The following is a 16615-nucleotide window of genomic DNA, read 5'->3' on the forward strand; positions in this document are numbered from 1 at the left end:
AAGCAAATAGTCCAAAATAAAGGTTTGTTCAGACCCTCGGATATAAACTGGCACAGAAAACTGTGACATGATAGGCATTTAGATCCAAAACATTGTGTAATGGCTTCTCAGGAAAAATCTCATTTCCTGCTGAAAGCATTTCAACAATTTCTAAACTAGTCCAGGTGAAGGAAAATGAGTAATATCTCTCGGGTGGTGAGGTTATTATGACATCTGAGTTTTATCTGTTTCAAGATAGACACAAATGTGGGCAGCAGATGCTGGGTTTAGAAATGTGGATTAGGTTTACACCTTGTTTTCAACAGTTATTACCATGGTGGACACTGACCTTCAAATTAACCACGCGTCCATCCTTCAGCTTGATGGCACACACGGTTGGCACGCATCGTCCGCAGCACGATCCATTGAGCTTTTCTGGCCTGTAGTTCTGCAACAAGATCATATAGCACAGAAATGTTGGTTCAACATGAGATTTTGACAGAGAGTCTGTCAGTGCTGTGTGCACAGTTTTCCTTTGCAATTAGCAAAGGTATTAAAGGAAATGGGCAGCTTTAGGATAGCAAAAACTATATAGGTTGACATAACTATACCCCTATGAAGGCTATGAGGATATTCATTGTAAGGTTATGAAACTCTGCAGTGACTTGCGATGTCTTTATGCTATCACTTTGGGTGTATTTTATCACAGATTCACAACCTTGACCCTCCCACTTCCCCATCCTAATCACTCAAATTAGCCCTGCAAAGGCAATGCAATTGCATTTAAAAGTGATGTTGTGTTGGCGATAGGGATTTAACCTTATTTACAAGGCAGCGTTAAGCCACTTAACGTTGCTTAATGCTGCCTTGTAAATAAGGCCCCCTTTCACTGTATACTTAGCATGAAAGGGGAGGGCAATGGGTGTTGCAGTGTGCCTTCCACCGCACACCCATTGATTTTGACGCTGCCCCCTATTTACAAGGGTGGCGTAAATAGGAGGCAGTGTAAAAATTAAGACCAGGGAAAACCTGGTCTTGCGCAGGGGAAACAAGGGGAAATGCTTTATTTCTCCTCCTTTTGCTGCTTCCATGTGTGCTGCCTTGTGCAGCACACATAGAAACAGCAAATTGCCAATGACTATTTACTTGCAGGATGGTGGCCCGTTTCTGCACATAAACAATCAAAAAACAAAACTGATGTTTTGCAGCTTCCTATGTGTGCGGCATTAAGCAGCACACACAGAAGTTTCAAAATGCCATAAATGATTGATTATGTGCAGGAAGGAACACCTACCTGCACATAAACAATCATTTCCCCTAGCGCAGACACCCTTGCACTATGGTGCAAGGGTTTCTGCGTTGTCGCTTGCCAGCTGAACTCAGCGCCAGCGCTAGGGGAAACCAAGGGTGTGCCGCATTCTTGTGAATAGGCACATCCCTGCATTTTCAGAATGGAGAAGCAAATGTCTGCAGAATATTAATACTATTCACTGCATGCCTTAAACCTCTCTTGTGTATCAATCTCTGGGTGTTTATATTATATTCGGCTTACGTTATTAGAGAGCAGACTGCCTGAAAAATCTGTGTGGGAATACAATTGAGGTGTACTTGCTGTGGTGATTCTGAAAATGAAAGAGGACAGGCAGTTGGAGAGTTTTTAATAAACTGACCCAAACTGCAATGCTGGTATGTGATGCCTTACATGTTGTTTTGCTATCATCATAAGCTGGAAAACGATGAGGCACAAGTAAATGACACTTGTACGTATGTTATGTTATGTTATGTTATGTTAATTGTTTATTTCTATAGCGCACGGCTACTCAAAAAGAGTGTCCCGGCGCTTTATTGGAGAAAGAGACAAAACTGCAACATACTAACATAACACCAGATAAAAAGAACTAACAGAAAAGTGGGCCAAAGAATTCACGGAAAACCGGCTACTGAGTGAAAAGCCAAGTTCTCAACATAATCTGACTCTTATTGAACTTATTTTAGTTATTTTAAGTATATCAAAAAGAATATGCAAATGCATACTAACTACTCACCTCTGGGCAGGGTTCGCAAGTAGTTGTACCACACACGAGTCTGAACTTCAACATTTTGTCTTTTTCAGTGTTGCATTGACATGTGGTGCACTGATCTATCATTAACGTTTCTCCGCCCTGAAAAAGACAATCAACTGTTTGATTAATAGTTGTTTCATATTGTGAGAATTTTACTTGATGCTAATCACATTTATAGAACTGCATATGACTATAGAAAAGAGAGTGAGAGGGGCGTACCAAAGGCTGGACTGGAACAAAAAATAAGCCCAGGCACCAAAATAAAAGTGACTCCCCCCCCCCCCCGTTAGTGACTTAGAAAGCTAAAAACGTGGCCCAGGTTTGCAATCTGGGTTTGAATATGTAAAGAAAGGATGTATAAGTATTTTGCAAGGTATGGAATACTGTATGAATTTGAGCCTGGTCTACGCCATGTTTGGTTTAATAATAGAGAAATTAACCCAACAAAAACGGCCCACAAACAACCACAAAACCAGCCTCAAACTGATGTGTAAGACCTCTCCATCGGGTACTGCCTGATCGACCCTGGCAATACATCACAGTGGGTAGTTCACAAACTGATCATCAATCGACAATTGAAGATTTGAAAATATCCTTGGTACTTGGATATCTGCATTTTTGTTCAGTGATGTACTAAGTGGACATTCTATACATGGTAAGCTGTCCCAAACCATGTGCCCTTTTCAGAAAGCAATGCCACAATGAGTTCCTTTCAGGAAGCAACACCCAGAGTCACGACCTTAAATTATCTATTATACACTTTCGCATTGGTTAGTAAACAGTGTTGAGTTCATTGCACTTCGGTGATCTTGGTGTTCTTTTTTTCTTTTTCTTTCTTCTTAGTTTTTTTCTCCATTTTATGCAAGGAATGTATAGCTCAAATTATACAGAAAAAATAAAATCAGCAAACATAACATGAAAGAACAAGAAAAATACAAGCAAACAGCAAGGAAATTCAGAGTCTAAAATAAAAATAGGCTACTGGAAGCCAATCCATATCTTTCCAAAAAACACATATCGTACACGGTTCTGCCAAGAACTATCCCCAATGGGGCATTAAGTCCAGTCAGTAACAGCGGCCCAGATCTTGGCTCCCATTACCCTCTTTCTTCTTCCCTTAGTCTTATATATGGGTTGTTCCATATTGTACATAGCAAGTAATCTTGCTCGCCAGCTCGAACATGAGGGAGGATCCGGACTAATCCAGTCGTTCGTAATACATACACGTACTACAGCCATACAGATAAACAATCATATCATAGCATTAGATCTTATATGAGCAGAAGTATCTGAGCTGACCCCAATCAAAACCAATTCCCCAGTTATACACACCGGTAACTCCATTATTAGTCCTAAAAATTGTTTGATAGAAAAAATAAATTCAGTTAATTTGGGACAAGCAAAAAACATATGAACAGCGTCTGCGGCAAACAGACCACATCTATTGCATTTAGACCCAACAGATGTCCACCACTTAGAGATCTTTCTTGGGGTATAATACAAATCATATATAGCCATGTAGTGCTGAGTACGCATTCTCCCTGTCACCAAGACATGATTCGCTAGCCTTAAGGATTCTGTGATATTAACTCCCTCTTGACCTAACTTAATTACCCACTTATCTTGGCAACTCTCAAGATCATCTGGCAGTAACTCAGTCAAATAGGCATGGAATTGACCAATGGGTGTTTTTTTCCGCATGCTTTCGATAAGGGGGAATTTTCTCAGATGTTGTTCCATCTCAGAGCCTAACGTATTCAGGTAGCTGTGAATCTGGAGGAAGTTAAAGAATTCATGTTTGGCCAAGACAAATTTACTTTGCAACTCAATAAAAGATGCCTTTTAGGCACCATCTATTAGAGATTTGATCACGAAAGATCATTGGAAGTAACCCGGCAGCTGAAAACGGGGTGTATGCATTAACATTCGGAACTCCCAGATGATGCTTAACTAGTCTCCAAACCGAATATGCTGCTTTAAGAATTTTAAATTAGTATTTTTTTAAATAACTAGGTTCTAATATTTTAACCAAGCACCGACTAGCCGCGTCACCCAGCCCAAATTCATAGATTGAAGGACTATGACAAGGCAAGATTCTGGCCCTGTCCCCACTACCAAAGGACTAATACATTGCAGAACCACTGCCCAATAATAAAACATAAAGTAAGGTATGCCGCAGCCCAGCCGCGGCCCGTGGAGGGAGGTCCGTGGGCCAGGCAGGCGGGGCGGGGGAGGGGCAGTGTGGGGGGCGATAAACACTGGAATATGTATGATTGCAGGTAAGTAAACAATTAAATTAATAAAACGAATTTCGTTCCGTGCCCTGCATTGTTTTATTAATTTAATTGTTTACTTACCTGCAATCATCTATATTCTGGTGTTTATCACCCTCTACCCTGTCCCTCCCCCGCCACGCCTGACTGCCCCACCGGAACTCCCTCCACGGGCCGGGGCTGCCCCAGCCACCACGGTTTTTCGGCAGTACCATCTTTTTATAGGTCCTTCTCTGCCGCCTATAGCCCCACAAGAATTTGGAGCTGATCCTCTCTAATCTCTTAAAACGTGGGATTGGAAATTCAAGCGGAATCGTTCGGAACATATATACAAACTTAGGTAGTACCAGCATTTTTAAAACGTTTGATCTTCCATATAAAGATAAATGTAAATGGTCCAGTCTCTCCAACATTGAGTTTACTTTAGTGAGTACAGGGTTCATATTTAACTCGGGGATGTTACTAACTGGTAGAGAGATTTTAATTCCCAATTCGATAACTTCTGAGACAGTTGTTACATTGTCAGGCGGTTCCCCACCAATAAGAAGAATCTGAGTTTTGGAGATATTTAACTTATACCTCGAAAAGGATCCAAGCTGAGATGCCAATTCATCGATTGCCGGTAATGAGGTGACAATATCACTAGTAACAACTACAATGTCGTCTGCATAGGCCAGAGCTCTATAATCTATGTTCCGCAATTGAATAGGTTTAATGTTCACGGCCTGGTTTAATTGTTTTAAAAAAATCTATGTATGAAGCAAATAATAAAGATGAGCATGGGCATCCTTGCGGTGTGCCACGACCTATTGTAACCAAGCCCGACTCTTGGCCAGCTAATCGGATACAAGCAACTGGGGAAGAATATAATAGCTTCAATGCCTGCTGAATCATAGGGCCGAATCCCTGCAGTCTTAAAACCTCCCACATATATGGCCAGGAAACCCTGTTGAATGCCTTCTCGGCATCCAACAGGGTTACCCCCATTGTGGAATTGGTCGCATGTGCCCAATCCACTAGTGATATCAAACACCGAACGTGATCAGCAGTATCGCGCACGGGAATAAACCTGCGCTGAAATTGTGAAACCAGAGAAGGGATTATCCCTGAAAAGTGTGCGGCTAGTATTTTGGAATAGATTTTACTATCTGAGTTGATAAGTGATATAGGCCTATATGATGACCGCAGTAAGGCGGGTTTAACTTTTTTTTTTTAAATGGTGATGATGGATTCCCGCCAGGACAAAGGCGTGTTACCCTTCTGTGCATCCATAAAAACCCACCATGAATTCCTCTTTCAACACATGCCGAAAGGTTCTATAAAACTCAAGTGGGATGCCATCAGGGCCCACCGCCTTGCCAACCGCCAATGATGATAAAGCTGCCTCCACTTCCTCCCAGGTGATATCAGCATCTAATTATTCCGTTTGATCAAGGGTCAGTTTGGATGTTTCAATATCAGCACTAAATTCCACTACTTTAGAGTTGGTCTTGCTGTTCTATTGGTGGTAAATAATAATGTTGGTCTAGGTAAATGCTTGCATAAACAGCCGTCTGTTGACCTATTGTTATCAATTCTTTAAAAATATACATACCTATGTTACTGGCTGGTTATTGTATCTTTCTGCCTCCTGTCAACCAATCAATCAGGATTTTTAAAGTGCAGCTAATCACTCGATAGGGTATCCAGGAGCTTGCAAGGCCTGGAAGCTTATTCAAACAGCCATGTCTTGAGGGCCATTCAGAATTCTGGAAGTGAAAAGATGGTCCAGAATTCTGTGGGGAGGCTGCAACAGCTCTTTGCTGTGATATGGGAGAAGGAACGTCCTCCACTTCTGCTTCAGTAGATTCGGGGACTATAGACGAGTGAGAGGGAGGCATCAATTTCTCGATGGTTGGTGGAAGTTCAGGTGGTGGTTATTGTATGCAGGTTGTTGGTTGTGTAGAGCTTTGTGTGCATGGGTCACATGGGTCAGCAGCTTAAATTGGAATCTATTTTATACGGAGAGCCAGTGGAGTTGCCTGAGGTGAGGTGTGATGTGGGTTCATCGGGGAAGGCTGAGGATGAGTATGGCAGTGGGGTTCTGTTTGGTCTGAAGTTTATGTAGAAGGTGTGTGAGCAATCCCTACATAGAGGGCATTGTCGTATCCCCGGGCTGTCTTCTTTGTTGCCCTTAGCAGTATATGGTAGAAGTTGATGGAGGTGTTGAATGCAGCCCTGTAGGAAGTGTCCTTACTGGTGGCACAGGTACTGGAGATGCTGAAATGGATGATGGAGTGATAGATCAATGTGAGTTCTGTGACTTGATTGGATTTGACGCAGTTGCTAGAGCATGTGTCCTGAGGTGTGCCAAGGATTGTGGATGATCTGAGTCATTCTGAGGCTGCTCATATTGTGAGGAGGTGTGTGGTGTTATTGTCGTTAGGTTTGTCGATGTGAAAATTTAGATCACCAAGGAAGATGTATCCCTTGGAGTCCTAGGCTAGGGGCGCAATGAAGTCTGCAATGGTGTTGTAGAAGCTGTAGTGCAGGCCTCGGGGTCGTTATGTGAGGGTGCCTCTGGTGGTTGTCTTATCGTCTGTGTGGAGCTTGGTAGTGAGATGTTCCATGGGGTGGTGGTGGTTTTGTTTTGGTGGTGGTGGTGGTGCACTGTATTATCTCTTTGTGGATAATGGTTGTTCCTCCTCTCCGCTTGTTGATGCAGTCCTGGTGAGAGATTTTATATCCATCAGGAATTCCTGTGGCAATGTTTGATGTGGATGTGGGTTTGAGCCAGGTCTCAGTGAGGGTGCGAGTGTGGCGATGAAGTCCTATAATTGGGTGGAATGTTTGCATAGTGAGTATGTTGAGAAGGGCGCATGCTAGATGGAGTTTTAAGTCAGGTAGTATCTGTGTTGTCTTTGTGGTGGGAATGGTTGGTAGGATGGTGTGTGTGCTGTGGCAGGTGAAGTGGCAGTGGGCGCCAGTGAAAGATCCTACCATGGAGTGTGGGTCGTCGCTGTGGTAGTGTTTGTTGTGGTATTAGGAGGGCTCGGTCAAGGCGTGGATCAAGGCGTGGACAGGTACGGATGGACTTGCATTTAGCGCACCACTGGTATGCCTAGTGCGCGCGGGCACACTGCTACCTGCATTAGGTAGATCCTGGGGTGGGTGGGGAGTCTTTTGGCAGGAAGAACAGTGAATGGGAAAACCTGGGCAGGAACACCCAGGTGGGAAATCCCAGGCAGCTGCGGTGTCACTGGATCAGTCTGGAACAAGAAGGAAATGGAAACCACAGGCAAGTGGCAGGCTAAATGTCCTAGTGCCTACTCCTATGCAGTGCTTGCATTCAAATGCATAAGGGACTATTTTACTTCACACAAGTACACTGTAGTATAACAACTTATTTTATTCCATACACACAATGTACACAGAATGCAATCCTTCTTTGTATTATTTTATCTGCACTAACCTCTTAGTCAATCATCGTATGCAAATCAAATAACTATTGTGAGAAATTAGGATTGTTTGAAGTGGGTGTGAGCTCTGCTCAAGCAACAGCCACAATCCTTGTCAGGGTGAACCACAATAAATTACAAAATTACCCCATGCTTAACCCTCTGGTAAATTGGATCTAAGTAGTGAGTGAGAGTTAACTTAGCAGCAATGTGTAAAGATTTTATGTAGTACTTAAACCGTAATAAAATGAAAACATAACCCAAAGAAAAATCCCACACCCAATTTATAAAAAGAGTAAATCTTAATAAGTGATTTGAGACCAACATGACATGAATGTAAAATGGTATACTCAACAGTGCAAGTTGCACTGGTTTGATTTCGAAAGCTCTAATAAAATGATGTTTTAAAAAAAAAAAAGAAATAACAAAAACCAATCGGTAGAGCTGGTGAGATGCAATTTTAAAGATTTATATAAAAGTAGTGCCAAATGGCACAAAGTGCCAACTGAAGTTATCTGGTCATGCTGGACAAAGACAAAGTTAAAATTTCAGGCCTCCCACAATGGAGCAGATGCTGGGCACAGGACCAAGTTTGGCCGACTGAGAATTGTATGTTATGTCCTTGGTGTATGATCTGCATGACATTGGTTTGCAAGGCTTTGCATCACCTGGTATTGGTTCCAATGAATCTTGCAGTTGTGTGTCAAGGGTGTCAAGGGTTTGCAGGGCTTCGAGTCATGCGGGTTGGGTGGAGCTTTCAGATAGACCAGGAGGTGCTCTCTCTGCTGCCAACCAAGTGCAAAGGATCTGGGGAGACACCACTTCAGCAGAGGCTAGGATGGCTCGTGCATGTCCAGTTGAACGTCCAGACAGGTCCTGTGAAGCGAGTCGGCTAGGCAGCTGCAGGGATGCCTCTGGAGCTTGTTTTTCTCAGTAGCACAGAACAGGATTCAAGTCAGCTGACTCTTCGAGTAACTTCAGCCTGGGTGAATGGAGCAGGTCCAGCCTTCCTTCTCAGACTGCAGGACAGATCTCAAGCAGGTCCAGTTGCCGGGTCCAGGCAGGTCGCGTGGAGCAGGTCAGCTGAGCAGTTCTTCTTCTGTAAAATCCACAGGTCTAGGAATACACTCATTATTTAGTTTAAGGGTCCTATTTTTATAGCTGGTCCCAGCTTTGAAGAGGAAGAAACTTCTGGAATATTTCCCATACAGATGTGTCTGGAATTTCTAGCCTCCCAGCCCTGGTCCTAGTCTGTCCGGAACACAATAGCTACTATGAAGTCCTTTGTTGGTGAGATGAGGCAGTGTCTTTGAAGGGCAAGTGTGAAAAGCGACAACTCCTCCCCTCCCTTCAAGTCAGATCGGCACATTCGGCCAACACTCAGGCACTCTATTGAGTGGCTGTCTGGGAGGAATACACAAAGGCCAACAGTCAATTCTGCCTAGTCATGTGGCTCAGGAACAGACACAGGCACCAAATGGTTAGGAAAAGAAAATGCCAACTTTCTAAGTGCCATTTTCAGGGTTGTGACTTAAAATTTGACTTTACTACTGAAGAGGATTTTAAATTACAATACCTTAGACACCAAACATGACATTCTTACCTGCTCCCCAACAAAGGTTAGCACTTTTTAGATGTAATAAGCTAACCCAGTGTTATCCCATGGGAGGGGTAAGCTTCACAGTAGAAGTTTTTCACTACCAGAACATGTGAAACCTAAAAGTAAATGTCTGAACTTTTAATTACACAACAACCTGCCATATGGGCTGTTTAGGGCCTACCCTATGGGATGACATATGTACTAAAAAGGGAGTTTTAGGTTTGGAAATGTTTTTATTTTGCAAAGTCGAATTGGCAGTTTATAACTGCAAACAGGCTGCAATAAGACATGCTTTAAATGGCTACTTAAGTGGATGGCATAATAAGTGTTGCAGGCCCATGAGTAGCATTTAATTTACTGGGTATGTGTTATACCCCTTTACTAGGGACCTTTATGTAAATAAATATGCTAATCAGTTGTATATCAATTATAACATGTTTTAGGGAGAGAGGGCAAAACTACCTTAGCACTGGTTAGCAGTGGTAAAGTGCACAAAGTCATTGTGCCAACAAAAATTAATTCTGCAAGACAGAAGAGCTGAAGGCTATATGTTTGGGGGTAACCTTGCAGAGATTGCCCACAAACGTGTATACACATATGTTTACACAAACAAGCACACAATGAGGATGCTTAAAACAAAACAACTATTAGCCAAGTCAATATGTCAGGTTTAACGTGGCAAGCTATGCAAACATTGACATACACAAATTAAGTTTGAAGGTATGAGCACAATAAAGGCAGAACTAGTGGCTTTGCCAATGTTCACATTTCCTTCTAGAAATTCAGATGATATCCTTATGGTCACTAATCCTTGTGGTCACAATGAAAGCATTTTGCAAGTATCAATGGTACTGTTGCCTGGTTGTGTTCAGCATGGGCTGGCTGTTTGCTGATTACTGGCCTTGTATTTGGAATGGAGGCAGGGTAAGGTTTTACCCCTATATGACTTGAAATGTTGTTCAGTTGGTTTGCATTGACTCGTGCTTTCCACACAGCTGAAACTTTATAAATCCAAATACACCAAACTCTTGTGTTTTTGTATTCTCTTCTTTCAATCAATTGCAGGGATGCTCACAGTACATTGGCTAGAAGCCAATCACTGTGTTAGGCACTTCATCAAATCCTATTTAGATGTTTTGTATATAAATCTACCTTGTAAATACTTTTGTGGAAATAGGTTCAAATTGATGTTGATCCTCAAGGAATGTCAGTGAATCATGAAACCAATTGACAAAGTCCATCACTGATATTATGAGGTTTATGTTATGAGTGCAGCACAATCCTATAGCATTTTGATAACCCACAGTTATTTCTTTATTGGAAAATCATAGGAAGTATAGTCCAGAGATTGCCAATGATTTAGGGCCTGGGGTTTCAAAGCCTTTCGCAGTAAAAACGCCGCTCATCAGCAAAATCACCAACTGCACTTGCAAAAAAGGCTTTTTACAGTCTATAAAGGACCATATACAAGCCAGCAAAGTTTTGTAACTCTTAAAAGATCTTTTGGGAACTTTTCCAAATGGAAACAAGGAGAGATTTAAAGGTCCCCACCATATTTACAAGTCACAAAGGTATGTATCAATGGTTAGTGAGAGCAACTGCAGATGATAATGACTGATCAGTGACCTACCCCTGAGTAGAGGTGGTAACTGATTCGCAAGGATGACTTGCCCTTTGGGAATCTTGTGTGGCATTTGGAGAACCACTATTTCCTCTCCCAAGTGTGTTACCCAACAGGAAATATGTATATATTTATAAGCAGGCCCTCCCTGTCCCTTTATTGGTTATAGAATGTGTAAGAAGTTGGAGTATTAGTTTGGGGGGTGAGAACCCACCTCAAATAACAATCATTGTCAGGGTGAACCACAAAATTCACTAAGTGAACCTGTGCAGCCCGGCATAATTTAGAGGAAAAGGGTAAAGTATTGTGTACTCAAACAATAATAAAGTGAAACCACATAACAAGAAATGTTCAAAACTAATTTAGTAAAATAGAGAATATTATAATACATAAAAGAACTCCAAAAAGGAAAAAATTCCAATAAGTAGAATGCGGGTGACTTATGGGCCTTGATTTTATAGCATCCTACTTTCTGCCAAGCCATGAATAAAACAGCAAAAATTGAATCGCAAGTTGAGGACAAAAGCATATTTTCGCGGTGATCCCATGCTTGGATGACAATTCAAACTTACGTAACATTGCAACGGGTAAATTACCTACACCTAACCTATCCAGTGTATTTCAAGAAAAAAACTATTGGCTATGCACTCAGGTGAACTGCCATCTTTGTCAGACAAAACAGCATGGTGATATAAAACACCAAAAACGTGCAGACTATGTGATGCTCCAAATGAAGATTTTTTGCATTTGGTCACATCATGACACAAACTGAATAATGTACGCCGTACACTTTTAAAGCGCTTATTTAATAAGAGGGGGATCCGTACGTGCAGAACAGCCATCATGAGAAGTCTGGCCCCTACAAATCCTCAGCTAAATTGCGAACCTCTGACGCTTTTACAATTTCACGACATAGCAGTCAAACAGAATTGTAAGCTGCATACTATAGCATAAGGAATTTGCCTTGCCTTTTGAGTACAATACATTGATACGATTTTAAAACAGTAGTAGGATGTTGACATTTGGAGTTGTGGAATTTTATACTGATTACCCACTTTATAACAACGGTGAAGTGTATCCACATTAATGACTGAAGGAAACTTACAATGTTATGTTTTAAATGAGACCACGATATTGACTTGTGCCACAGCAATATTAATTCATGTTTTTATGACAATTGATTATTTTTAAAGGATTTCTTTTATATTTGTACCTAATTTGTATTGTGATGGTTTATATTAACTAATAACTAATAACAATAAACTCTCATTTCATTTAATTTCATTTCATAAAAGCCAACCATGGTCATCTACTTGTGCTTGACTGGAATAAAGTCAAAACTTAAGGCCAGCAGAAAGAGAGCATGGGTTGAATACAGGGACCAGGTTTGTTCCAGTGAAAAGTTGTAACTTTGGACGTAGTATCTGGAATGGAAGTACAAAATCTTCAGTGGGGCAAGGCAGCAGGCTGTGGGTGAGAATGCTTCACTTCATTGGACAGCCACTAGACAATGTCTCAGTGAAGCCATTGACTTGTGGTGGGAAAGATCTGAGATTGAGAAATTTGAATTTCATACCTGGAGAAGGTTCCTCCCAGGCAGGATATTTTTTGTGCCTTTGCCTGGTGAAAATTGTTATTTTTGGACTTGGTCAATTATTTGGAGCTCGGATCTTCCACTGGGACAAAGGTACAGGCCATAGCCCAAGAGGGCTCCAAGAGGCTGGACCCTTCTTCACGTGGGCCTGCTAGGTTAGATTTGCTGATGCAGAGCAGAATGCGATGGGAGCAACCTGAATATTGGCCCAGTGGCAACACATCTTCGTGCAAACAACTGGTGTAGATTTAACGACTTTAAATGATACACCAAACCATATATCCTTAGGAGGGCCAACTAGTTGATATCATATCAGGCTTTCGCATTTTTTTTTATCTAAGCAAAATCTCATATATTTACCAATTGAAGGGTTTTACATATTTTTATATTTGTGTTTCCTTCGATTGAAACTATTTCGAGTAATTTTCACCTGCAAGAGGCTGGCTCCAGCAGAATAAAACTTGTAGTTATTATGAAACTGAAGTGTGTTGGTCTTCTCAAACCAACCTCTAGGCAGTATCTCACTAGACTTTTGTAAGTGTAATTTGCACGCAGATTGGCGAAAAGTATTTTGCTTAATTTTCCCAATCATCATGCGTCTTACAGACGGAAAGATAATTATCATTTTCTCCCACTACTAAATCAGTGACATGGAGTCACCGTAGTCTTAGTAATCGGTCAGAATATTCATACCTTTGAAACTTTTAGCCATGTGATAAATCCCAGACATCCAATGAAATTCTAGGAGCGCTAAATATAGCACATCTTGCGATTTCACTTTCACAAATTAAGTATTTTAATTTCTGTTATCGCATTGGCACATCTCAGTTCAACATTCAGAGGAAGGCAAGCTTACCAGCATCCATATCTACTAAACGCCGCTACAATACAGGGAGAGGAAGGCAGAAATCAAACACATGTTCAAAGTGCAATTAGTGTCCTCCACTTCAATATTTGTTTAACAAGCTGACATGTAATCCATCATGTGGTGCCAGTAAGGGGGCATGTTTAGATATTGTATATTTAGTTTCCTTTTTCATGATCCCAATTCATGATGGTACAAACGCTGCATGATCCCGACCAAGGCATCATACAACGTCAAAATCATATAAAGGGTCATCAATCATAATCCCTTAATTCACTCCTCCGCTCCTCATCAACCCAGCATCCTCTCCAGGTTCAGGCACTGAATGTATCAAGCAAACCCAGTGTTTCACATAAGTGCTTGCAAATGACACATTTCGTTTCACTTTGCACACTGCTTGTTTGCATGCAAGGGTTCGAATTACTGAAGTACTGATGTTCACTAATTCTTTGTGACGGCTGATGCAGTTACTAACAAAGAGGCCAATTACTTTTCCCTGTCCAAAAGTTTGCAAAGTTAAAAAGAACATAATGAGAAATACATCAGATATTTAAGGATTTGCCAGATAAAAACATCCACAAATATAAGTTGAATATTCTTGCATAAAATAATTTTTAAACGTTTTTGCACAAGAAACATGTCTACAAGGAAAAGTGGATGAACATAGCAAATATTGCAAACTGGGAAAAGTGTGAATATGGTTAAACAATAAAAGAGCCTGCTTCCTGGCAAGTAGTTCTGGTATGTCTGGCATTACTCTTTTACCACTTAAATTTTAGTCAGGGCCCATTGTATATCTGCAACATTTTCAGATTGCATATGTGTGACATTTTCAGGGTTTCAGTGTACTTATGAGTGACTTTCGACCACCAAGTGTGTGACACTTGGAGTGACACTTTCTTGCAAACAAAGCGTGCAATAAAGTGCATGAAAAGAGATAAATATCAGTAATGGCACCCTTTGAGCAAGAAGAAGAAGCTCTTAATATTTCTTGAAACTGCTTCAAAACCAATGAAATGGAAGGTCACTAAGTGCCCCCCCCCCCCCCACACCAACCATGATTCAATTTTGTTTCCGTCTAGTGACACAAACAGAAACGGATATCTGCAGCCATAGCATTAACCAATAAGACCTCATAATGTAAGCATACTGACCTGGGCAGAGAGGGGAGCGCCGCAGGACGCCGCTGGACACCGCAGGACGCTCGAGCCTTCCCTTGGCTCCGCTGTTGGTCCCGCCAGTTTCCCGCCGATACAGCCACTGGACTACATCCCCCACAGGCCCTCAGGCCCCGCGACAGGCAGTCGCGCACGCCCTGTCCTGCCCCCTAAGGTGCTCTAAGGTCAGCGAGAGCCCCGGGGGAGCGGGGGCAATTTGCATACTGACCTGGGCAGAGCGGGGAGCGCCGCAGGACGCCGCAGGACACCGCAGGACGCTCGAGCCTTCCCTTGGCTCCGCTGTTGGTCCCGCTAGTTTCCCGCCGATACAGCCACTGGACTACATCCCCCACAGGCCCTCAGGCCCTGCGACAGGAAGTCGCGCACGCCCTGTCCCGCCCCTGGAGGTGCTCTAAGGTCAGCGAGAGCCCCGGGGGGGCGGGGGCAATTTGCATACTGACCTGAGCAGAGCGGGGAGCGCCGCAGGACGCCGCAGGACACCGCAGGACGCTCGAGCCTTCCCTTGGCTCCGTTGTTGGTCCCGCCAGTTTCCCGCCAATACAGCCACTGGACTACATTCCCCACAGGCCCTCAGGCCCCGCGACAGGAAGTCGCGCACGCCCTGTCCCGCCCCCGGAGGTGCTTTAAGGTCAGTGAGAGGCCCGGGGGAGCGGGGGCAATTTTCATACTGACCTGGGCAGAGCGGGGAGCGCCGCAGGACGCCACAGGACACCGCAGGACGCTCGAGCCTTCCCTTGGCTCCGCTGTTGGTCCCGCCAGTATCCCACCGATACAGCCACTGAACTACATCCCCCACAGGCCCTCAGGCCCTGCGACAGGAAGTCGCGCACGCCCTGTTCCGCCCCCGGAGTTGCTCTAAGGTCAGCGCGAGCCCCGGGGGAGCAGGGGCAATTTGCATACTGACCTGGGCAGAGCGGGGAGCGCCGCAGGACACCGCAGGACGCTCGAGCCTTCCCTTGACTCCGCTGTTGGTCCCGCCAGTTTCCCACCGATACAGCCACTGGACTACATCCCCCACAGGCCCTCAGGCCCTGCGACAGGAAGTCACGCACGCCCTGTCCCACCCCCGGAGGTGCTTTAAGGTCAGCGAGAGCCCCAGCGCTGCGGGACGCGAGCGCGGGTGGCGCCGGGTTAAGCCCGGGCAAAGGGCGGGCCGTCTGTGGCCGTAAGAGGCCGAATGAGGCTGGGCTGGGCCATGGACCTTGGTTGTGCACGCCCTGTCCCGTCGCCAGAAGTGCTCTAAGGTCAGCGAGAGCCCCGGAGGAGCGGGGGCAATTTGCATACTGACCTGGGCAGAGCGGGGAGCGCCGCAGGATGCCGCAGGCCCTCAGGCCCCGTGACAGGAAGTCGCGCACGCCCTGTCCCGCCCCCGGAGGTGCTTTAAGGTCAGTGAGAGGCCTGGGGGAGCGGGGGCAATTTGCATACTGACCTGGGCAGAGCGGGGAGCGCCGCAGGACGCCGCAGGACACCGCAGGACGCTTGAGCCTTCCCTTGGCTCCGCTGTTGGTCCCGCCAGTTTCCCGCCGATACAGCCACTGGACTACATCCCCCACAGGCCCTCAGGCCCCGTGACAGGAAGTCGCGCACGCCCTGTTCCGCCCCCGGGGGTGCTCTAAGGTCAGCGAGAGCCCCAGCGTCGCGGGACGCGCGCGCGGGTGGTGCCGGGCTAACCCTGGGCAAAGGGCGGGCCGTCTGTGGCCGTAAGAGGCCGAATGAGGCTGGGCTGGGCCATGGACCTTGGTTGTTACGGCCCCCAAGCCCCATAAACCTGTAAGACTTTTTTTTTGCTTTAAATCGTGTGTCATTCAGTTAGGCTTTATTGATGTTGTAGCTTATAACTGAACCTGGGCAAGCAACGGTGGTTGGCTTTGTTTTAGATTGCATCGTATTCATCTGTTAATTTCCTATAATGTCTAAACTTAGGTCGGCAAAGACCCCCATACGACGAGCACTATGGACAACTACTTGGTAAAAGTAGTAAATAAAATTAATAAAGAGAGGCGCC

At 44.2% G+C, this 16615-nt stretch overlaps 1 protein-coding gene across 1 annotated transcript in view; it reads right to left on the reverse strand.

The window, feature by feature from the left end:
* VWF (von Willebrand factor) overlaps window positions 1–16615 on the reverse strand; it is a 1169185-nt gene that overhangs the window by 62784 nt on the left and 1089786 nt on the right. Inside the window, exons 47-48 of the mRNA XM_078673989.1 lie at window positions 2025–2141; window positions 329–427 (exon numbers count right to left, since the gene is read on the reverse strand). Coding sequence (XP_078530115.1) covers window positions 329–427; window positions 2025–2141 — 216 coding nt within the window. The remainder of the gene's footprint in view (window positions 1–328; window positions 428–2024; window positions 2142–16615) is intronic.

The sequence above is a fragment of the Lissotriton helveticus genome, chromosome 1_1 (genome assembly GCF_964261635.1).
Source record: "Lissotriton helveticus chromosome 1_1, aLisHel1.1, whole genome shotgun sequence".
In the NCBI taxonomy this organism is placed as follows: domain Eukaryota; kingdom Metazoa; phylum Chordata; class Amphibia; order Caudata; family Salamandridae; genus Lissotriton; species Lissotriton helveticus.